Source organism: Ursus americanus, chromosome 18 (genome assembly GCF_024610735.1).
Source record: "Ursus americanus isolate L20-20 chromosome 18, mUrsAme1.1.p, whole genome shotgun sequence".
In the NCBI taxonomy this organism is placed as follows: Eukaryota; Metazoa; Chordata; class Mammalia; order Carnivora; family Ursidae; genus Ursus; species Ursus americanus.
Window position 1 is genome coordinate 46,398,109 of NC_142144.1, and position 24,412 is coordinate 46,422,520.

At 40.8% G+C, this 24,412-nt stretch overlaps 1 protein-coding gene across 2 annotated transcripts in view; it reads right to left on the reverse strand.

Annotated features, from left to right (window-relative positions):
- Positions 1 to 24,412, reverse strand: part of FOCAD (focadhesin) — a 302,415-nt gene that overhangs the window by 113,883 nt on the left and 164,120 nt on the right. For both annotated transcript variants that reach the window (XM_045780633.2, XM_045780634.2), the window contains one exon: positions 3,208 to 3,342. In XM_045780633.2, coding sequence (XP_045636589.2) covers positions 3,208 to 3,342 — 135 coding nt within the window. The remainder of the gene's footprint in view (positions 1 to 3,207; positions 3,343 to 24,412) is intronic.

Genomic DNA, 24,412 nt, shown 5'->3' on the forward strand with positions numbered 1-24,412 from the left:
CCGAGTGGCCACGTGGCCCATGGCACACTTTAGCATCCTGTCCGCTTCTCTGTGTGTGTGGTTAACTCCCTACTAGATTCACACACTTTCGGACACTGACTTTCTTTTGCATTTCAAAAGCCTGGACCATAAACCCCAGAAAAATAAAGGACATAAAGCCCAGTTCCTCAAATGACAAATATTTAATAAGTAATGAGCTCAAAAAGCCACTTATCTTCCAACATTGGCTCCACGTCTTCTTCATTTCCATCACATCTAACTTCTTGCCCTTCTAAGTCACAGAAGGTTCTTCTATACCTCCTTGTCTTTGTATAGTCTAATCCTTAGACTTCAGTGAGAAGCAACATTTTTTTAATTCTCTAGAAACCTAGTCTAATAGCACCAACTAAGTAAGGTTTCATTCAATTCCTTCTAGAATGTGAGTCACTTCCACCACCATACTCTCGTAGCCCTCTGATTAAATATACTCATCAAATGTTATTATAATCATTATTGCTTATGTCCAACTCTTTTGCCAACTTTTGAGCTTTTAAAAGGCAGTGACTGACAATCTGGCATAATGGGGAAACAGTGGCTATAGAGCTAAATGTCCCAGGCTCAGACACCAGCCTTCGGTTAGAAACTACGTTATTCAAACTACTTATCTGGCATGTAGCAGGTACTCAATAAATATTTAATGAATGGATGTACCTTTCAAAACCTTAGATTCCTTAGCTCTAAAATGAAAATAATACCTTCCTGTGAGATATTAGAACAAATTGGCATAAAGTAATGAGAAGAGTGCTGGGAATATAATGGGTACTTAAAAAGAATATCTATTATGTATTAGTATTTCTAAAGCCTAGGATAGTTTTACTAAGTATATTCTGAGTCAATGAATGGATGTACAAGCACTTAGCAAAGCCATTCAGAAAATACACTAATTGAAACATGGTCTCTATTTGCGACAAGCTTATAGTTTAATGGGGAAAATAATATATATACATATACATATACCTGTAGTATAAAACAGAAATAAATGTTCTTAGAACAGTATAAAGAACAGTATAAAGACTCAAGTCTATAGCAATAGACTCCTGCTTGCACAAAAATCTGCAAAAAAGGGGATGAATGAAACCAATTATTTTTTTTAAAGATTTTTAAATTAGGGATTTAAAAAAAAGCAATTCTGACAGACAGAAGAACGTGCACAAAGGAAAAGAAATGGAAATGTTTGGGGGCAGAAAAAAAACACTGCAAGCGGGTTAGTTTTCCTGGAGTGCAGGAGGCAGAAAGGTAGAGTGAGGCCAGATTCTAAAAGGCCTGACTAGTTAGGTATAGAGAGGCTGGATGCCATTCTAGGCAAACCCCAGATGCTGAGGTGACCGGGAAGAACAAAGACCTAAGAAATGCTTTGGGAAAATTACATCCTAACTATAAGCAGTTCACAGAGAACACATGATTTAAACACAAATAGGGAGAGAGGAAGAGAGGGAAGGAGAAAGGATGGGACTGGGGGGTGAGAGAGGGGGAGATGGGGGAAAAGAGAGGAACAGGGAGAGACAGAAAGACAGGCAGAGCGAGACAGATGGACAGAGGTCTCTCTCCATATTTCTTGACTTCTGCTTCCAAGTGGACTATGGTTACTGAAGGGCCCCCCCTTACTGGGAGGAAACTGATGGACAGAACGGCTCCAAAGCAGTCTGTGTGAGCAACAGAGGAACCTTAGTACTAACAGAAGCATGAAAATACATCAAAATAAGACACCGGTGGACAAGAATGTAAATTTGAAGAAGAAGAAAAAATATTAAGTGTCCTCCCCCCCACACACACACCCCAAAAAATTTTTTACAGTCATTGATAAGCAAACATAAGAAACCAATACAAAAACCAGTTCATAAATTAACCTGTAATAAAATCTGAAGAACTCAAAGTACAAGCAATACAAAGGTATATGAGCTCAGTCTTGAAAACAGAAAATAAACACAACATGTCCTCACTTTGGCTTTTAGTCTTAACTCCTCATCAGTAGCCCAGCAGACTCTCAGACAACGTAAGTGTATGTATCATAACAGTCTCCATAACAAAGACTGTTGGTGAACTATATACTCTAGGAGTCTCAAATCGATTTTTTTAATACCCTAAAACAAAAACCCAAATATGAGAATAAACTCATCCTATATCGGTTCAATCATTCAGTAACTACTTACTGAATGTATGTTACGTGCCAGGCACTAAGCCAGGTACCGTAGCTTCGGAAGGACAAATGTGATTTTATTCGCTGTGCAGCATTAAGAAAGAGTAGAAGAAGTATTATCTTATAGTCCTGCCGTATCACGTAATCTAAAGCAGGTAAGGGACTATTATTGGATTCTTGTGGGGGAGGTAGTTTATCAAAGTCTGTGAAGCACTAAATCAAACAAAAAGTTCATGAAGATTTCAAGTGAAATCAATTGCTGCGCTTTAATGGAGAAAGAAAAAAGGTAAGCGTGAGAGGGACTATGGCTACAGAAGGGGACCCGTACATGAATTCACCACCCTCTCATTTCCCTCATTTCAGAAGAGATAACACAGAAAATGTTACACAGAATATATGGCTCTTAGAGCAAAGCATCTTCCACCAAGCGTTTGAGTTCACTGCAATGATAAAAATCGAGCAGCTCAGAAAGTTATTTTCCTCTCCTAAGATAGACTGATTTTACAATCTTCCTCATCGTACAGATGTATACAGGAAATGTGAACTGACGTGTAAAAACAAATCTTTATGGGAAACCTAGAAGCAAAACACAAATGACAATATGTCTACACCATGGGAGATTCTGCCCTGCCTTATTAAAGTCTTCGTGACATTTTTTGAGAACTAAAAACACTACTAAAATTTAAACTTTGGGCCTCAGAATTCCATTATTTTAGAAACCCTATTTTTAATATACTGACTTTTTATTTTACTTATGTATTTATTACATACTGACTTTTTAAAATCTTGGCTATATTCTCATAATAAAAACTTGATATCCTTTAGGTGAATAACCCTTAAAGACACAGAATTGATAAGGGTGGATATTCTCCTATTTCTGGCAGTCCATAAAGCTACCATGTCCTTAGAACAAAAAGTGTTAAAGGATTTTTGGCAAAGAAAGATTATGAATATCTTTTCCCCTAAGTTATTATAAAGCCCATGTCCTTCCAATGTAGAAAGAGAACACTTATTGACCTCCAAATGCGTACCTCATATTCGGCTGTATTGACTGTTAAGGAAGGAACGAGAGAAAACAGGTCGCTGAGGGTCTTCAAGATGAGAGGTCTCGTGTCGCAGCTGAGCTTTGGGGACAGCGCGTTCCAAGCGGAGCGAATGCAAACGACCTGGGAAGCAAACGAGAGCGTCAACGTCAATGCCTAACACAATCCCAACTGATAGGAGGCCATTAGTACAGAGCACTATCTTTCCTGAGAAAGGAAACCAGGAAAGAACGAGAACATTCCCAGAAGTGAAGACTTGATAAGGTATCACTCCTCACAAGAAAGGATTAAAACCAACATAAACTGTGGTTGAAGAAGATCCAGCCTGAGCCACATGACAGCTTCTTTGCTAACCAAGGAAATAAAACTCTCCCCGCGCACCCCCCCCCCACGCGCATGCGTGCCCAGGAGCACACGCGAGTTAAATGAGCTAGTGTGTGGCTGAAGAGCCATTGTCTGAGGTCAGCTAATGTTAGAGCAGGTATCCGCAGCTTCTGTAGTTTCCCAGCTCTGCTAGAACTGCATCGGCCCTCAGAAAATGGAGATGTTAGTAAATATAAATTGAACACCCTTAAGTCATCCTACAAACATTGAAAGGAGGCAGGAGAATAGCTGTATTATTTAAAATAATAATTTGAGCACCTGGCTGGCTCAGCTTGTAGAGTAAGCGACTCTTGAGGTGGGGGTCTTAAGTTCAAGCCCCAGGTTGGGCAGAGAGCTTACTGACTGACTGACTGACTAACTAAGTAATTAAACCAACTAAACTAACTAACCTAATAAATAAAATACTTTAAAACTTTGCTTTAAAAGTCACTTCAGATTCTTTAAGAGGCTGTTAAATGATAAAATAAAACTACAGCCCAACAAAAATGTTATTTTTAACTCGACCCAATTTTCTAAACCAAGTGTTCTTAGTTCATTTCACTATCTGGTTTTCTGGAGATTCAAATGTCTTAAGTTCGATTCCAACTACAACAGATGATTTCTTCACTTAAAGATATTTTATTAAAATTTTAAACTCCAGGCAAGAAGAGTGCCAACATAGATCAATTAGACAGTTTAACAAGGATCAATCTTTCTAAAATACTCCCATCTCTTCTCTTAAGCTTTAATTAACACACACAATTCATCTCTATCTACAAACATAAATTATTTAGGAAAAACGACATAAGGTAGTAAGTGAAAGGATGTCAAAGATAAATGAATAATATATACTTAAGAACATAGATTATGGAGAGGCTTAAAGAGGAGACCGCAGAAGGAATATCTCAGAACACTTGGATTTGACGCTTTTGCTCTTACTTTCATCTTTCCGTGAAACAGCAGAAAAACGTTCTTTGGCTTGGAACCCACTACAAATTCGGATCGAATTCACATTTACCAAGGGGAATACTGTGTGCCAGGCATGTCAGTAGGCACGTTTATACAAAGTAGCTCTAATATTACAAATCACTGATATTTGCAATCAAAAGATAAATTAATTCTTTCAAAGCTATCAATTCAACATCGAGTATATACCCAGAGTAGCATAAAGTACTAAGAGGGACAATGGACTATAAAACATAATCGAACATCTCAAAGAATTTAGCACCTACTGAAAAGGAAGAGAATGTGTATAATTCTAAATTATCAGGAAATGCAAAGTATATGATTAGATTTTAAACTCTTTTCAATAGAAAAGAGTTTCAGGAGGAACTAGGGCGTAAAGTGCTGTCTGGGGGTGGGGGTCATCAGAGAAAACATCAAGAACCAGGAAGCCTAGAGATGGGACTGGAAGAAGGAATAGACAGAAATCAGGCAGACACTCCCTGAGGAAGTGGAAAGCGTAAGTCAAAACACAGAGAAAGCAAGCTGTAGGCACAAAACTGGTGTGCAAAGTACCAGTGAGGAAACGCTGACAGATCAGAAAGGACCTAGGATCCCAAAATGAGTCTGAATCAGAATCAAAAAAGAAAAGGAAGGGGCGCCTGCGTGGCACAGCGGTTGGGCGTCTGCCTTCGGCTCAGGGCGTGATCCCGGAGTTCTGGGATCGAGCCCCACATCAGGCTCCTCCACTATGAGCCTGCTTCTTCCTCTCCCACTCCCCCTGCCTGTGTTCCCTCTCTCACTGGCTGTCTCTATCTCTGTCAAATAAATAAATAAAATCTTAAAAAAAGAAAAGAAAAGAAAAGAAAAGGAAGCCTCTAGTGGTTTCTGAACAATCAAAATTAAACAATCAAAATTAAAATGCTACTTTTGAAAGAATCTTTTGGGAGTCTTAGAGCCAAAGTCAAAGCAGTCACCCAACCTCACTAATTCCTATTTCTCATTGGTCTCCAACACATACAGCGTTGCAAACATTTTCCCCAAGTCTCACGCTCAGTGTGCTAACTGTCTGTGCTTTCTCTTCACTTGACAGGCCCGTCCGATTCCAGCTGAGGGGGTTTCAAGACCCAGTTCAAACCCCAATTCCACAATGAGGCTTTCTCTTACAATTCAAGCCCTCCTTTTATCCCTTTCTTTCCTCCACCTTCTAACACTTAAAACTCTGCACCATCCAATTTAGCATTTAATTATATACTGTCTAGTATTATTCACCATTTTCGTGAACGTAAGTTGCCTCCTCAAGTAGATATTAAGTTCTTTGAAGATAATGATGTCTTATCGTTCTCATTCCACTCACCTCGCGTGGTAAGAAGCATATAACAGATTCTCTGTACTTATCAACTACTCATGGGACTGGAAGCTGAGGAATGCTAAAGCGAAAAATGGGGAAATAAAAGAATTAAAAGAACCTAGAGAATGAATCTGGAAGGGAAAGGTTTTGCACCTAAAGACCTGGGTGAATAAAAAGTAACATTAAAAAAAGGAGGGAGGGGCGCCTGGGTGCCTCAGTTGGTTAAGCGTCTGCCTTTGGCTCAGGTCATGATCTCAGGGTCCTGGGATTGAGCCCCACGTTGGGCTCCCTGCTCAGCAGGGAGCTTGCTTCTCCTTCTCCCTCTGCTCCTCCTCTCTGCTCTCTCTCAAATAAATAAATAAATTCTTTTAAAAAGTGGGGGGGAGGGCTGGAAGAAGGAGCACATTTGTAGGAGATGGAGCTAGAGATATGAGTCCCATTTGAGATATGTCTAATGTGAGTTGATGGGAAGACATCCAGAGAGAAATATCCTGCAAGGAAAAGAAGAGTACTATAACTCAGATGTGAGGTTGGTCAACAACAGCCTTGTCGTTTGAGTATCTCTAGCAGTCAAAATGCCAGGAGGAGGTAGGGCCTCACAGATGCTCTGATGCACGCTGCAGACGGACAAAGAGGCTGCCTGGCCGCCGATGACGCAAGTACAAAAAGGGCCTTGCCCTTTCCATGGGTGGTGGGTGGGCAGGAAGGCTACATCCTCCAAGTTTATTCAAGGGTTCAAAGAACTTTTTCTAAAAAAAAGTCTACTTTCTAGAACGTTTGAAAGCGAAGGCCTGAAACGGGACTGTACATATGGACTATGAGAAGATATTTCAGAACCGCAGCCAGGAACTATGGCCTTACACAGAAGCAAGGTATACCTGCAGGGAGTATTTGCAAACCCAGGCTTGCCCGCATAATCAGAAGCAGCGAAGCCTCTAGTAAAGAGGGCTGCTTTCCCTGACCTTCCCAACCCTGGGCTATTCTTCACACTACACCGCAGAGATCTCTTGACCCTGGGGGCTCCTTGAATGTAATCTATTACCATCTTGCTATATCCATCTCCTGGAACCCTGTGGAAGTGACCTGAACAATCTGTCGAATTATATCAGATTAGTAAGGTTCATGGTCCTGGCCTTTACTGGCTTGTTCTGCCTCTACTATTCATTACCCAATCACTTGTCTGTTTTCAGAAAACAAATCGACATCTGTCTCTAGGAATGTGATGGACCGCACCTGAAGTGACTGATAAAGAGGGAAATTCTGTTCTATACAGCTGAGCTGGAAAGGAAAAAAGGCAGGGGTGGGAATGGGGGTGGGGGGGTGTTAACTACCCAGTGCCAGAAACAAAGAGGCAAATAACTACACTGAGCGACTGTAAGAAAGTTGTCCGTTTCCATAACCTAACAGCTTGTGTTTCAATGTCCACAGGGAAAGAGGAGATACTGCCTTGAGCCCTGTAGAAGGCAGGGGGCTGGAACTGAGACCCTCACAAAACACCAGCACCCTCGGGGCGCCTGGGTGGCACAGGTGGTTAAGCGTCCAACTCTTGGTTTCAGCTCAGGTAGTGATCTCGGGGTCATGATCTCAGGATCATGTTCTCAGGGTCGTGAGATCAAGCCCTGCAATGGGCTCTGTGCTCAGTGGGGAGTATTCTTACGACTCTCTCTCCCTCTCCCTCTGGTCCCCCTACTTGTGCGTACTCTATCTCCCTCTCTCCCTCTAAAATAAAATAAATAAAATCTTAAAAAACAAAACAAAACAGCTCCCTTGAAAAGAGCTGAATCCTTAGTGTAATGGTTGGACTAAAAACCACTGAGCTGAGACACTAACATAAAAAACAGCAGTGAGCTAGGGGGCACCCGGATCACTCTCAAAGGGTATTCCTATAACACATAACCCAAATGGCTCACAAAGAAAAATGAAATAAAATAAGCTCCTCTAAAAAGGAGTTCACAGTTAAAAAATTCTCAAAAACTATAGTACAGTCCAACGTGAAAGAATCAACAAAAACAAGAAACAGCAGGACTAAACATCTAAGACCTTCAGATAACACAACAGCAATACAAAAGTACTTGTAAGAATTAAAGATTTCAGACAAGGCATTTAATTACTAGTAAAAGAATACGGCATGATGGAAAAGAAGAAGCAAATGTGGAAAAGAACCAAATAAGATCTCCAGAAATGAAGAATATAATCACTGAAATTATTAACCCAACAGATAGGAAATTATCCTAAATATAGACCAGAGAGATTAGAGTTCATAAAGCTAAAAAGAAATTCAAAGTCAGGGAGTATCAAAAAAGGTTGTCTTTCTTATGTTTATCAAGAGTTCTCAGAGGAGATTCATTTGAGAAGGGCCCTTAGAGAAGTGGCTGATTCTAAGAAAATATATAAAGTGAAGTCTAGAACATCTTACGGTGCCAGAAGTAAGGGAGTGTTCAAAAGAGGATGTACACTTGTTGAAAGGACATAGGAGCCAATCTCAAAGTGCTCCCAATGGCCAAATAGAAACCCCTAAGTCCACAGAGGCATATATTGATAAATAAATAAGCAAATAAGAAAGAAGGAACAGCACTTCCTTACAGAAAAATTCCTACTGAAAAACGTAGAAGCAATGAAAGAAAGAAAAAAAATCACCATTAGACAAACACCACAGTAGTAATTGTCACAGGCAAGATCTGTGAATGGATGTTAAAATTAGTGGGCAAAGCATGAGGACAAACAGGACAACTGGATGGTCTCAACGTATCTCCTCCAAGAAATGGGTTAATTACAGAAGAAAGAACAGTAACTGTGATGTTGAGAAACCCATTAACCAAATGATTGAGGTTAACATCACCAAGTGATAAAGGTTGATATCACCAGTAATAAAACATATCAACACCATGTACTCCTGATATGATATGCTGAGAAATACTACTTCTGGAGTATTCTTGTCAAAAAATGCATAAGCTCCATCTACTCCCGAGGAAACACCTATACACCCAAATTGAAGGACATTTTACCAAAGACCTAACCAGGACCCTTTGAAAGGGTCAGCATCGTGCAAGTAGAGGAGACTGAGAAAGTGGCACAGATGGGAAGAACCAGGGAACATGACAACTCAGTGCAACATGAGACCCTGGATTGGATCCTGGAACAGAAAAAGGACTTCAGTGGGGAAAGTATGAAGCCTGAATAAAATCCATAGTCCAGCTCATAGCATTATACCAATGTTAATTTCTTAGAGTTGATGACTGTCTTACAGTAATGACAGTAAGATGCTACATTAGGGAAAGCACAGTGAAAAATACACAAGAACTCTCTATACTATTTTTCTTTTTTCTTTTCTTTTTTTTTTTTTTACAACAGCTCTTTGGAGATATAATTCACATACAATTCACCTAAAGCATACAATTCAATGGTTTTCAGTATGATAACAAAGTTGTATGACCATTATCACAATCGATATGATCGTTCATCACTCATTTCCCCTCAGCCTACCCAGTCCTAGGCAACCATAAATCTACTTTCTGTCTCTTTAACTTTGCTTTTTCTAGACCTTTCCTGTAAAGGAAATCATACAATATATGGTCTTCTGTTATTGGCTTCTTTCAATCAGTACATTGCTTTTAAGGTTCATCCTTGATATAGTATGTATTGGTACTTAAGTCTTTTTTGTTGCTAAATAATATGCCATTCTATGTATATGCCTCTCTGTACTATTTTTTGAAACCTTTCTGTAGCTTTAAAGTTATTTCAAAATAAAAGGATAAAAAATAGGAACAGAAAAAAAAAGAACTACTTAAAGAAATAATGGCTAAGAATTTCCAAAGTCCAGGGGCGCCTGGGTGGCACAGCGGTTAAGCGTCTGCCTTCGGCTCAGGGCGTGATCCTGGCGTTATGGGATCGAGCCCCACATCAGGCTCCTCCACTAGGAGCCTGCTTCTTCCTCTCCCACTCCCCCTGCTTGTGTTCCCTCTCTCGCTGGCTGTCTCTCTCTGTCAAATAAATAAATAAAATCTTTAAAAAAAAAAAAAGAAAAGAATTTCCAAAGTCCATGAAAGACATTAATTCTCTAAATCATCAGCAAGGAAAATAAAAATAAGCTTACATCTATATACATTATAAGATGGCTGTTTAGCACCAAAGGCAAAGAGATAATCTTCAAAGCCGAACGTGGAAAAAAAAAGAGACTATCAAAAAATAGAGACTGTCGGGGACTCCTGGGTGGCTCAGTCGGTTAAGCATCTGCCTTTGGCTCAGGTCATGATCCCAGGGTTCTGGGATCCAGTCCTGCATCAGGCTCCTTGCGCAGCGGGGAGCTTGCTTCTCTCTCTGCCTACCTCTCCCCCTGCTTGTGCGCGCTCTCTCTCCCTCTGACAAGTAAATAAAATTTTATTTAAAAAAAAATTTTTTTTTAAATAGAGACTGTCTGTAAAGGAACAATTTAGAATAACAACAGTCTTCAAAATTAACAAGACCAGCGACCATGCAGTAACATCTTAAAGGTCTGAGGAAACTATCAGCCTGTAATACTGAATTCACAATACTGAATTCACTAGTAAGGGCAAAAGAAACAAGAATATATGAATTAAATTAAATAGACGGAACACCTAGGCATTAAGCACATTACAGCATATGAATATTTATGTACAAATTACTCAGAACACGTTGCTCAGTTTGTCTATGAGTTCTACAGAATACATCTCATTCTAAGCGCTTCCATTATGCGTATTTTATTGCCACTTGTGTTTCTCAGGGAGAAGGATACTTTCATCCTCTCATTGTTCCCCCAGAATCTTAGCAACACTAAACAGCACAGAGTAAGAAGACCCTGGGCAGCGTGGTACACTCGAAAGAGCGCATGATTGGAGTCAAAACCCCAGGCTCTCTCATTTGGTAGCTGAGTGACTCTGGCAAAATCATTAATCTCCTTCAATCTGTTTCCCCAGCTGCAAAACGGAAATAATAGTAGCAACACCTGCTTTTATGTAGCACAAGGTTAACAGCGAAGGCAATGTTGGGACGACTGTATGCAAACGTGCTTCGTACACTGTGAAAGATAGTTATTGCTGTTATAACCAATGGGAAAAAATCATGAATCCCCAAAGAATCAAAGCCTCTGCTTCTAATTCTTGTGCCATAAGAATGACTTTATTCCTTCACAGGGGAACAGAAAGCTATCTTCTAATTTTACTTCCAAAAGCTATTTCTAGAAATTCCTGGGAACAGCCTACTCCTTTTGTCCTGATTCTTTACTCCAACAGACGGAAAGCTTTATAAAACAAAACAAAACCAAAAACCTTCAGGCAATGAAAACTGCCTTATTTGACCTTTTCATAATGAAGGTAAAAGAAACTGCCTTCATAATTAAAGGACTCAAGTCATCATCTGGCGGTGAAGTCCTCTTAAGCTAATTCAGCACACATGATTCATAAAACAGGATGCTTCTATTACAAAAAATCCAAGAATGGGAGATAAGAGGGAGTTTAAGCAGACACAATCAATGGGGCAGAAACAATGAGAAAAATAACACCCTTTCTTACTCTAATAATACGGGGTTAAAGGTTATAAGTATAAAAAAAATGACTAGCACAGGTTTATTTAAGTAATTTTACAGTCCTTTCATGCCTGAGGCTAGTTGATGACCAAGGCAGTGTCAGAGAAAATAACAGAAATACCGAGTTGCCTTTTTAAAAGTCCTTGATAATCTAAAGGACAGTAATTCCAATGACTGTCTCTTCCGGGTGCTCAGTGTCTGTCCTGTTCATGGCACATAGTGTAGAAGCACATATCTGAATTCCAAACTGTGGCTCAGTAAATCAAAAATATTTGTACTCGATGTGGTAAGGCTGCCCTCATATCAACAATGCCTAACCTCTCTAATGCCGTCTCTAAAAGAGGGACTACAGAGACCTTTCACATTATTCCGCACTTCTGGAAAACTGGCAGTTTGTAGTGCAGACGGATAATTCAACAGAGAAGCATTTCTTAAACAGACTGATCTAGATTATCAAGCCGCCCAGGGGACTCGCTCCTCAGCGGCCAGGGATTTTAAGTTTCTCTTTTATTCCCCCATGTGAGAAGTTGCAGCTGCCCCAGCTACCTCCCCTTGGGAACAGTATCTTCCGATGCAAACGCCATTGATTTCTCGGCAGGAACAGAAAGAACGACACACAGAGCTCCCCGAAGGGATGCTCACTTTTCCGTTTTGCTAGCTTCTGTCCGGATTAATTATCTACTTCATGTTGGACATTCTTCCGGCAAGAACGAGCAAACTCACAGTTAAGAATACGTCAGAAATCTCCTTTGATAACAAAATGATTAGTGCTTTATTCAGCCCCCCCCCAATAACCAGAGGGAATCTTTTCTTTTTTTTTTTTAAAAGGTCAGTCCTTCCATTGTTAAGATAAATGGAGGTTTCGATCTCAAGGTAGTAAAAAAAAAAAACAAACAGAACTTCAATCAAAATAGCTTAAAAAAAACCCACCAAATTGCTAAAAAGTTGATCACCAGATACAGAACTGAAAGCAAATATCTTCCGGCAGCAAGAGTAAAATATCCCCCATCTAAATTTTAAAATGGGCTAAAGGGACTAATATGAGTGCACTGTAGAAAGAGCTTGAGAAATAGTTCAGTGCCATTACATACTGAAAAATCAACATGGTAGGCATCAAAAATAATGGATGAATTAAGCAGTCACTACAGAGGCTCTAAAAACACTTTACAGAACGATTCTAAATGGCACAGATGAAGCTTTTAGAAATACCTACCGGGTTTAGTCCCCTTTACAATGATGGAGTTCCGTGAAAACATTTCTGAATAACCAATGTTGCCATTACTGAAACGTAACCTGATTACATGTTCACTGAAAATGACTCTTCTATCCTCCCCCACCCACTCTATTTATCCAGATTTGAGGATAACCCGACTCACGAATTCCTTGTGGGTAACAAGAGTGAAGATCAGTCTTATGTGTGTGAATAACTCAAAAAAATTCATCTACAACTTCCTGATAACAAGGAAGACACGTGGGACCCCTTCCCAAAGAAACAAACAAGCCCCTGTTTAATGAAAACTAAAGGCAAAAGCCGTAATCTACAAGTGTGTGTGTGTGTGTGTGTGTGTGTGTGTGTGTGTGTGAGAGAGAGAGAGAGAGAGAGAGAGAGAGAGAGAGGGAGGGAATTTTAGCAGGCCTTCTTTAGGAATTATTCTTTCGTGCAAAAAAGCCACTGGTTTACAACGAAAATGGTTCCCCTTCACAAGGTTTTAACAGGTATAAACCGTTTTTCCTTCCCGACAAATGCAGGAGCTAGTACACGGCTTGGCACTCCCCTCAAACAAACGTGCTGAACAAATGAAGGCTGTAAACTGGCCCAGCACCAGCTAGAACAGGGCTGGAGATTTTCCTGCCAAGCACCAGAGAGTCCACGTTTTAGGCGCTGATGACCACACATTCTGTCACTAACCACCCAACTCTGCCGCTGTGTCACGAGAGCAGCCGATGATGAGAACAGCATTTACATACTGCAAACGGGGATCATCAGCACACAGAAGAGGTAGGAAAGAAAACCAGAACACACCCAAACATCGGAAATGGCACGACTCGTGCGGAAGGGAGGAATGGTGACTTAATTAAGAAATGCTTCCTTAAAATCAGTATGCCGAACTGTCCCTTTGTTTGACGCCCTGGAGGTTTTACACCTCAGAAAATGACCGAAGAAATATTTACAGTAAGTAGAAATATGCCATCCCTCTGTACAGTGGAGAGCGGGCCGTTCTGGAGAGTCGGAAAAGGAAACACGGCATGATTTCAGGCAGAGAAGTGCTAGGGAGGAGTATATGGGGACACGGGGACGGTGAAGATCTGCCAATGTCCTCACGTCAAACTACCCACGTTGGCCTCTCCCCCAGAACGCCTTCCCGCTCCTCGTGTGGCCCTCGTGCGCTGCAGCGTGAATGAACTCCTCACTGCAAAGTGTAGGTGCCAGTCCCTGGGCCCCGGTCTCCGGAGAGACAGCAAATCGAGACCACCCCTCGGCAAGCACCAAGGAGTTCAAAAATTGAAATTATATGTGAGGACTCCACGAGTCTAAATGAGCTATTAATGTCTTCTTAAATTATTCTCAGCAGTCTGTTTTGCCATGGAATAATCATACCAGAAAATCCAGGAAAACATCAGGACTCCAGCAATGGTAAAGGGACTTTTCGAGAAAAGCAGCTACAATTGATGGGGGAGAGCAGACAGACTGGTGATTTTCAAGAGTCCACCTGCCACGGGAAAGAATATTGAGACAATGAGGAAACAAAGGGCGCGGCAAGAAAGTGTAGAGGCCGCATTTAGGCAAATAGGCTTGGGCGATGGAATGTAGAAAGGACCACAGCGATCCCCAGGCTGATACAGCTGGGCCCATCGGGGACCCACCTCAAAACAGCCACTGGCCCCAACTGACCAATGGCTACTTACACCCAGGCACAGTTGTCAAAAAGGGGAAAATGACAAACGTCACCACACCTCATCTTCCCTCTTTAATTTTTTTCAAGATTTTATTTATTTGAGAAAGAGCAAGAGAGAGAGCATGAGCGACGGACAGGAGCAGAGGGAGAGGGAGAAGCAGGCTCCCCGAGGAGCAGGGAGCCCACCAGGACTCGATCCCAGAACCCTGGGATCATGACCTGAGCCGAAGGCAGATGCTTAACCCACTGAGCCACCCAGCGCCCCGCTCATCTTTCCTCTTTAAAAACAGCCCCTGCCCACTGCCTCATTACAGTCTCTTCTCTGCTGTCCTGCCCACAGCTCCCGGGCAGTGTGTTCGATAAACTTCTACCTCCTTTGTTCTGCCACGGGGGAATTCTTTCACCTCCCGCACCATCGCCCACCTGATCATCACCACACATTTGGGAGCCCCCATCCGTTGACAGATTCCCCATTTAGACATCACAGAAATGTCAACAGAACAGGAGAACCAAGAAAGGATGGGGCCGTGGAGTCCAGGAGAGGAGGGAGAGGGTTGTAAGAAAAACCAAAAAAAAAAAAAAAAAAAAAAAGGAGATTTCTGTGGCATTTTACACTCAAGAGAAGGTAAAGGAGTATGGGATGAGTCCTTTGGCTTTGCCAGGAATAAAGTCTTTTTAAAGTTTTCCATCCAAATGGAAAATTAAACCACTTTCTGTTTAAGCCTCCTGTTTATTATTACAAAATTAGGAATACAGGGACGCCTAGGTGGCTCAGTCGGTTAAGCATCTGCCTTCAGCTCAGGTCATGATCCGGAGGTCCTGGGGTCAAGCCCCACATCGGGCTCTCTGTTCAGTGGGGAGTTTGCTTCCCCCTCACCCTCTGCTCCTCCCCCTGGTTCATGCTGTCTCTCAAATAAATAAATAAAAATCTTTTTTTAAAAATTAAGAATATAGAAATGTAATGCTAACCCCCCAAATTCTTCTCAAACCTAAGTGTCCATTTGTATCAGAAATGTACATCTGCTAAATAATAAAGAAAGATTAAGACACAAAAAACAGTGATCACAGTGTGGTTTACAATATGGGGAAAAAAAATCGAAACTAAACAGTAAATAATTTAAGTATCCCACAACAGGAAATTCATTATGTTACAGCCATGTGCTCATTCAAATCCATGTCTGAAGTAGATTACCACCATGACTTGGTAAACTGCTAGCCAAAAGAACACATTACAAAAGAACACCTAACACATCCTGCCAACATAGTATGATCTCTTTTTCGTTCTATACCTGTGGTTTAGAGGTGATTTTTAATCTTTTCCTCGGTTATAACTTATGACTCTCCTACTATATACATATAATAGTTGAGTCATATTTTAAGGAAATATATATCCATTTTATGCATTTGAGCCTGAATCATTTTTCTACAGTTAAAATTAATTTGATTCTCCCATTTCCCTATAGCTTACATAAAGATTAAAAAAAAAGATTTATTTTCATGATACCCCAAATTAGTGTATTTTTAAAATGACATTTGGCAAAGTGATCATTCTTTGGTAAGGAGTGAGATTTATGTTTCTTCCTTCCACCTACCTAAATTAATATTTTATAGGGAAATCTGAAAGTTGACTATAGCTGTTCTTACTCTACAAAATGGAGTCAAACATCTCCCACCACACCTGGGAAACCTAATATAATATAATATAATATAATATAATATAATATAATATAATATAATATAATATAATATAATATAATTCCAAAGGTTTCCTTAAACCCCCTCATTGCAGGAGGACTGCTCCCCCCTCCCACGAAGCATCAGCCAGGAATTCACAGCTATTCCCGCCACATCAAATAAATATATGGCTGGTGATAACTCTACAACCTATAAACACATGCCAGGAAAATAATACTGTACAAAGCTGGGAAAATTCTGAGCAGATGGACTAAAGAGCTTCCTGGAGGGTCTCAAAGGAAATAATAGCCAGGGGCACCGTAGGAGTTCAGATTCCACACGCTACAACATGGATGAACCTTGAAAACATTCTGCTGTGCGAAGGAAGCCGGTCAAACACCACACATTGTAGGACTCCATTTATACGAAACAGAAAACGGGCAACTCTGTAGAGACAGGAAGTAGATTAGCGGTTGTATAGGACTGGGGACAGGGGAGGGACAGGGACACTGTGGGGCTGACAGCGCAAGGGTACAAAGTTTCTTTCCGGGTTGATGAAAATGTCCTAAACTTGACCACGGTGATGGCTGCCCACATCTCTGACTATACTAAGCACCATCAAATTATGAACCTTACATGGGTAGAGTGTACTGTGTGTGAATTTTATCTCAGAAAAAAAAAAAGTTTAGATTTAGTGTGGTCCTGCTTACAGCAGGGGAACAAGGACTTTGCTGTCTGCCAGCTCTAGTTGCAAACCTGGCCTCTGCCACTAAGCAGCCATGTTAACCAGCTTCTTCATCTGCAAAATGCAGGACAGTGCTTGTGTTGGGCAGGATTCTCTAGACAAACAGAACCAACAGGAGAGGACAGACAGACACATAGATAGATAGATAGATAGATAGATAGATAGATAGATAGATAGACCGACCGACGACAGAGATTTACCACAATCTGCTGTCAGCAACCTGACGAACTAGGAAAGCTGGTGGTACAATTCAGTCCGAGGCCATAGGTCTGAGAACCAGGGAGCCAGTGATGTCCCAGGCTAGGAGACCAGGGCTGTCCCAGTTTAGGAAGAGAATTTGTCAGTTCTCTGCCTTTCTGTTGCCCTCCCAGCCCTCCAGGGATTGGACGCCACCACCAGGGCTCACAGATCCGAGAGGGAGGATCCCTTTTGTCAGTCTACCGATTCAAATGCTAATCTTTACCAGAACCGCCCTCACAGACACACCCCAAAATAATGTTTTACCTGTTATCTGGGCATCCCATACATCAGTCAAATTAACACATAAAATTAACCATCACAGCATGAATACCAACCTCACAAGGTTACAATGATGCTTTTTATAAAAAGACTTAGGATAGTACTGGGCAAGGGGGAGGTGCTCAACCAACGTTTACTTTTGGCGTCAGTATTAAGATTATAATCTGGGGGCACCAGGCTGGCTCAGTCAGTAGAGCAGGCGACTCTTGATCTCAGGGTTGTAAGATCTCAGGTTGTAAGTAATCTCTAAAAAAAAGAGATTACTTAAAAATAAAATGTTAAAAAAAGATTATATTCCGGTTTTAACTCTAACTTGGGTAATTTTCCAAGGTAGGAATTGTCTATTAGACCACTACCCATTTTCAAGCACTGGGCTGACCGTGCTTCATCAGAATTCCACTTCCACGCTCATCACTCTCCTTTCTACTTATTCAACACCTTTTCTGGGTCTGACCAGGAGGGATGCATAGGGTGTTCACTGGGCACCTGCTTCATCCAACTTCACCACACAGCTCCCACCCTACTGTTCGGCGAACGCTTCCAGGCAGAGCGGAAGAAGTCAAGAGATTTTAAAAGCTCCCGTCTCTCCTTCTCGCTCTTTTCTCCTCGCTCTTTCCTAGTGGACTTTTGGTGGCTCGCGTGCGGGCTGAAGCTAACAGCCCCACGGAAGGAGAGGAACACCAGGAAGTTGACTGTTTCTCCCTGGGTTGGTTTGACTTTTACGTGTGACGGAAGGGAAACAAAGGAGATGTGGAAGTATCTTTGGGCTCTCCGCAGCCTAAGCTCCAGGCGAGGGGGAGGAGGTAAGCCTGGCCAGAACCTCCACAGGCGTGAGTGTGCCCTTCTCTGCCGCGGCTTCTGAGTTTCGATCCTCAGAAACCTAGTGTCAACACAAATATCTAGACGGGCCACATGAGGCTGCGGGGAGAGCACCCAACACAATCGCTGAACAGCCACATCCTAGCCTGAAGTCCCAGAGAGCAACCCAGAAGTGTCTGCTTGACTGTAGAAGGCTTGGAGGCCTTCACACTATTCTTTCCCACAACCCTACAAGAAAGTAAATGTCAATGTGGAATTTTCACTGCAGTAATAATAATAATGTTCGATAATAATAATGTTCGTGTTCTCATTTATTACAATGTATCATATACTTTATTCTCAGCTGTCACCAAATCATGCCTACCTCTGTGAGCAGTTGCGAAAGGATCACATTTAGTATGCGACTAAAGGAAGAAAAAATTAAGTTACCATGGTCATCCATGTTTCCCAAAATCAATAAAGATATATGTGAAAAATTCATATCCCATGCAGAAAAAAGTATAGGCAAAGCAACACTCCCATATAATCCAAGTCAGAGTTCAAAAGGGAGAAATCTTTATGGATGGTAATATATACCCTTGGGCTAGCAATTCCATTTCTAAAAACTTATTCTAAGGAAATAATTAGAGATATATGTTAAGGTTTAGCTCTAAGGATGATTATCACAGCTCTGAATACGAGAGTAAAAAACCAGAAACAAACAAAATACCCGTCAATCAAAGATTGGTAAAAGTATGATACATGCGGGGCTCCTGGGTGCAGTCATTAAGAGTCTGCCTTCAGCTCAGGGCGTGATCCCGGCGTTCTGGGATCGAGCCCCACATCAGGCTCCTCTGCTATGAGCCTGCTTCTTCCTCTCCCACTCCCCCTGCTTGTGTTCCCTCTCTCGCTGGCTCTCTCTCTGTCAAATAAATAAATAAAATCTTAAAAAAAAAAAAAAGTATGATACATGCAATGCACAATGAAATACTATGTTGCCATTAAATTATGTGTATACATATTGCCAAAAAGAGATGTACACAATATATTAAGAAAAATCAGGTTATACTAAATAGTATGCTCAATACACTCTCATTTTTTAAAGTATCTGTAGGTATACACCCATACACATATATAAAAAGGCACAAAATTATATATGGCAAGTTGTTTAAATTAGATTTATCTCTATCTAGTAAAATATAATATATATATAGTAAAATTACAGACTCTTTGTTTCACATTTTGCATATCTGTATTTTCTGATTTTTGAGCAACAAACACTCCATGTAATAAAAAAATACTTTAAAAAAACTCAATATACATATTCCGAAAAGGAAAAATTCAATGAGATAATGGAATAGAATGTGAAATCATAACTTTCCTGGAAAATTCAGAATGTCTCCTCAGCAAACTGACATTCAAATCTCATAAGAGGCCAACCTCTCTGTTAAGAACTAGGAGTAGAGAGAAATAAAAAGAGCTTATTACCTCCCCAAAGTAGCTCACAGGAGCACAAACATGGGAAGCAAATATTTACAGTCAGTTACAATGCTCAAATAGAAAGGGATGCTTTGGGGCAAAGAGAAGACACAAACCTAAGGGAAAAGGAAATTTCATAATGGAGAAACAGAAACCAATCATTTATCTTCATAATTAACCAGGGAAGATCTCACCAATTACAAAAGTTGTACTAGCATTCTTAGGTTACCTGAAATTCACAGTTTATTCCAAAGCAATTTATAATCCTGCTTTGTAGAAATTATCACAACTGCAAACCGTGAGACGAACCACGAATGGTTAAATGACCATTTGCTCTGGACCCCTGACTTAGAATGAGAGCTTCCAGGGGATTAAGAACCAGGTCTGTCCTTTACATCATTCTCTCTCTCGCATTTCTCAGTGCCTTGTTCATAGTGGGCACACAAATTTTAGATGAACACGAATATAAATAAAAATAGTCAGTTTCTCCTTTCCTCCACTGGGTTGGCTCAGAAAGCGGGTTGCCTTCCTCGGCTCAAGGATGGCTGTCACTTGTGACCAGAATCAAGTCCCTCTTTCATAATGTCCTGCAACTGCTGGCTCTAAACCCTAGCCAATTCTAAGTGGTTCTTGAGTTTCCCGGGGCTAAATGGAAATGCTCCTGCTCGCTAAACCTCTAAGCCATTCTTCTTCAGCCCTTTTATTTATCGAGTGGCAGCAGGCTACATCTGCCCCGCCTCTGGGGTAGGAGGGGGTATGGGGTGGGGGATGGGAAGAGAAGTAACGAGAATGACATTTTATGATATGATACTGAATAAAAGGCAAGGGATTAGCCTTGCATTCAAATCCCAACTCTGCCTCTTCTTAGCTCCATGCCCTTGGGAAAATTACTTACACTCTGTACGTCTTAGCTTATTCCCATATAAAACAGGGACAAGACCACCAAACTCACAGAGATGTTGTAATAATTAAATGAGATAATGTATGTTATACTTAGTGTTGTGCCTTGAGCACAACGGGCACTCAATAAATGGAATGGTTGTTTTCCTTGACTTTGTGGTTATTACATAATGCTATTTGCTCCTAAATCACTCATTTAAAAATTCCTCTAAGTGAATGCTATAGCCTAGTTTCTTTAAAGTCAAATCCTTATTCCTTCAAAGCATTTCTTTTTTAAAGTTTTTTTTTTTAAAGTACTCTCTACACCCAATGTGGGGCTCAAACTCACAACTCCAAGATCAAGAGCCCCATGTTCTACTGACTGAACCAGCCAGGTGCCCCCCTTCAAAGCATTTCTATACCGTATTAACAAAAAATCTGAGAAAAAGGATCATCTTAACAGACCTCTTCATAAAGATGGCTTGTGATGACACCTTTGAAAGACATCTTACCATATGTTACACAGGAGCAACCTCTAATCCAGTGACCTAGAAACATGCTTGTTTGTACAGCTCTACTGGTAAAAAAAACAAAAACAAAAACAAAACAAAAAAAACGCACCAGCATATATGCATATTTCTTTGTTATATACATGAACGATAAGAAGGAAAATATTAGGCAAAGTAAGAAAACTTGAGACAATTATTCTCAATAAAAGAAAAAAGTAAAACATCTTTAAGTTCAGTAACTGTTTTGTTTTTTTAAAGATTTTATTTATTTATTTGAGAGAGACAGAGAGAGCATAAGCAGGGAGAGCAGCAGGCAGAGGGAGAGGGAGAAGCAGGCTCCTGGCTGAGCAGGGAGCCCAACACGAGGCTCGATCCCAGGACCCCAGGATCATGACTTGAGCCGAAAGCAGATGCCTAACTGACTGAGCCACCTGGGTGCCACAAAGTTCAATAACTTTTCAACCTCTATGTAATATATATTTTTTCAGAGATACTCACAATCTCGGTACAAAATACTGTAAATATTATAATCTGCCAATAAGCACATGAAAAGATGCTCAACACCCTAAGTCAGCAGGAAACTGCAATTCAAACCACAGTAGGACACCTCATTCCCCATAGGATGACTACGATAAAAAAGACAATAACAAACGTCGGTGAGCGTGTGGAAAACGGAAACTCTTATACATTGCTGAGAAGAATGTAAAATGGCGCAACCACTCGGAAAAATACTTTGGCAATTCCATGAAAAATTAAAAAGAGTTATCCTATGACCCAGAAATTCCATTCCAAAGTATGTATCAAGAGCACGGAAAACATAAGTCCATGAAGAAACTTGAGTAGGAATGCTCAGCGCAGTATTTCTGATCGTCACAAAGCAGAAATCATCCCAACGGCCATCATCTGATGAATGGATTTAATAAAACATGCTACAGCCATTACAATGGATTATTATTCAGCCATAAGAAGGAGTGAAGCTTTGGTGAACCCTGAAAATATTATGCTAGGTAAAAGAAGCCAGACACGAAAGGCTATACCCCGCATGATTCCACTGACATGTAAAGTCCAGAAGAGGCAAGTCTATAAAGACAGAAAGTGGTTGCCGAGGACTGTTCTTCCCACAGAGAATGAGTGGCTGCTGATGAGTACGGAGTTTCTTCTGGAGATTGTGTTCATTTCCTGCAGCTGCTGTCACAAATTTCCACAAATGTAGTGGCCTAAAATGACACATACGTATTCCAGTCCTGGAGGCCAGAGTTCAAATGGGTCTTACAAGGCTAAAAATCAATGCTCCTTCTAGAGGAGAAGCTATTTCCGGGCCTGCTCTAGTTTTTGGAAGCTGCCTGCAGTCTTTGGCTCCTGATGCCGCCTTCCTAACGCATCACCTTTTGTCCTTCTGCTTCAGCCACCACATCACATTCTTTCTCCTTGTCTCCTTCTTACAGGGACGGGAGTGATTACATTGAAGGCACCACCCAGATAATCCAGGCCAATTTAATCATCTCAAGATCCTTAATCAGATATTCAAAGTCCCCTTTCATTATATATGGTTACATTCATAGGTTCCAGAAGGATTAGGACCTGAATATCTTTGGAGGCCATTATTCAGCCTGCCACAGGAATGATTTTAAAACGTTCTGGAATTTGACAATGGTGATCGATGCACAACTTTGTGACTATACTAAAAACCACTGAATTATACACTTTAACAGTGAACTTTATGATATGGGAGTTATATCTCAGTAAAGCTGTTATTTTCTTTAAATGACACTGTTGTTAGAAAAATATAGCTATTACATGGTTCAAAAAAAGGCAAATGATTTGTGTGTAGTTGTGCTTCGGCGTAACAGGAAGGAATCAAGAAATTCCATTAAGTCAAGGTTAACAGTGCTTCAGATAAACTTTTTTTTTTCCGATAAACTTTTCAACAATCCATACGCAGAATCATCATGTCTTAATTAAATGACACACTACATACATATGTGTATACACACACGCACACATATATATGCCCATGTATCTATGTAGGATAATATATACATACACACACACATCCCCCCACACAAACACATGCAAAATGACAACTACATACGTATGTGTGTACGTATGCATGCATGCACATACTTCTATAAATTCATTTAACTCATGTGCATAAACTGTAATGGATTGCCATAGTCTAACGGAGGAGAGATGGTTCTACAACCAGGGTTCACTCTGGAACTCTCGTTCTTCCTTTGAATACCTGGCTACTCCGTGTAAAACCTGACCATCTGATGGAAGTGCAAGAAACCATTAATCTACATGTTAAATCTCACTAAGCTTTATTTCTCTCTTCTTGAGATAAAAGATAAGAAATATCCTAATACCTTCTTTCTACACCTCATGGGGAGGCTTACACACAATCCGCTTTAGAGACCACTGTTCTCGACAGTGGTCCCGAATTTCACTGCACATCAAAGTCACTGGAGAGCTCATTAAAAAATAGCCCAGATTTCCTCTCCAGAGATTCTGATTTAGTAGGCACAAGCTTTCCACCAACTTTTGAAGGCTCTACCCTACGCACCAAAAACTAGCGGCGTTCATTTCTCTGTGCAGTCTGCAACTTGGATACAGCGGCTGAGCCAAACGAGTGACAGAGAAGGAACCATACTCCAACTGAAGTTTCAAGTATAACACAGTGAAACAAAGTCCATGACATTCCTTTACTGGATCTGTATTTCAACCATTTCAGACGGAAGCCGATCCGCGTCAATCTCTTTAAGCAAGCTAATTGCTCAAATGACCGCTTACAGAAGCAGAGGCAGCATGCCATGGCTCTGCAGCAAAAAGAATGGTTCCCCTGAGAATATCTAACCCATTAATGCTGAATTAGAACCCAGGGCAACGCATTCCACTTTGTTATTGTGAGAAAACTTTGGCCCAGCTTTTCATAAAGCTCAAAAAGCAGACCACGGGATCTACAGTAAGAAGTCATATAAAATCAGAGAAGCAGCACACACGCAAAACATGCAAAAAGCATTAGAATGACATCCAAGTAACAGCGTAGTACAGAGACTGACAAAATCCTTTACTATAAACGATAAAACGTCTCCCAAACTTAAAACTGAAGAATTAAAAGAGTGCATACATTATCTCCCTTAAGTATTACTTCTGGATTTGCATGCACGTTACAGAGGTATTCTGAGTAATTGGGTACCTAGGTGGAGATTTACCAAATTCTTACTGTCTTAATCCCGAGTATTTCCGAAGCAAGTTAACTGCCTTTCACTAACACGTGATTTTCGTCGTCTAGTCAAGGTGAAGTGTAATCTGGGAACAGTGTTTCCAGAAATGAGCCTCCTAGCGGTGTTTCATCGGAGGCAATGAGAGGGTGACATACTTCTGTTTTTCATCAACACATTTACATGGCACAAAGACGAGCTTAAGCACCACAGATGACAACGCCATTTTGATAAAAGTTTAATTCTCGGTCACTTAAGGGTATGTAACGAATAA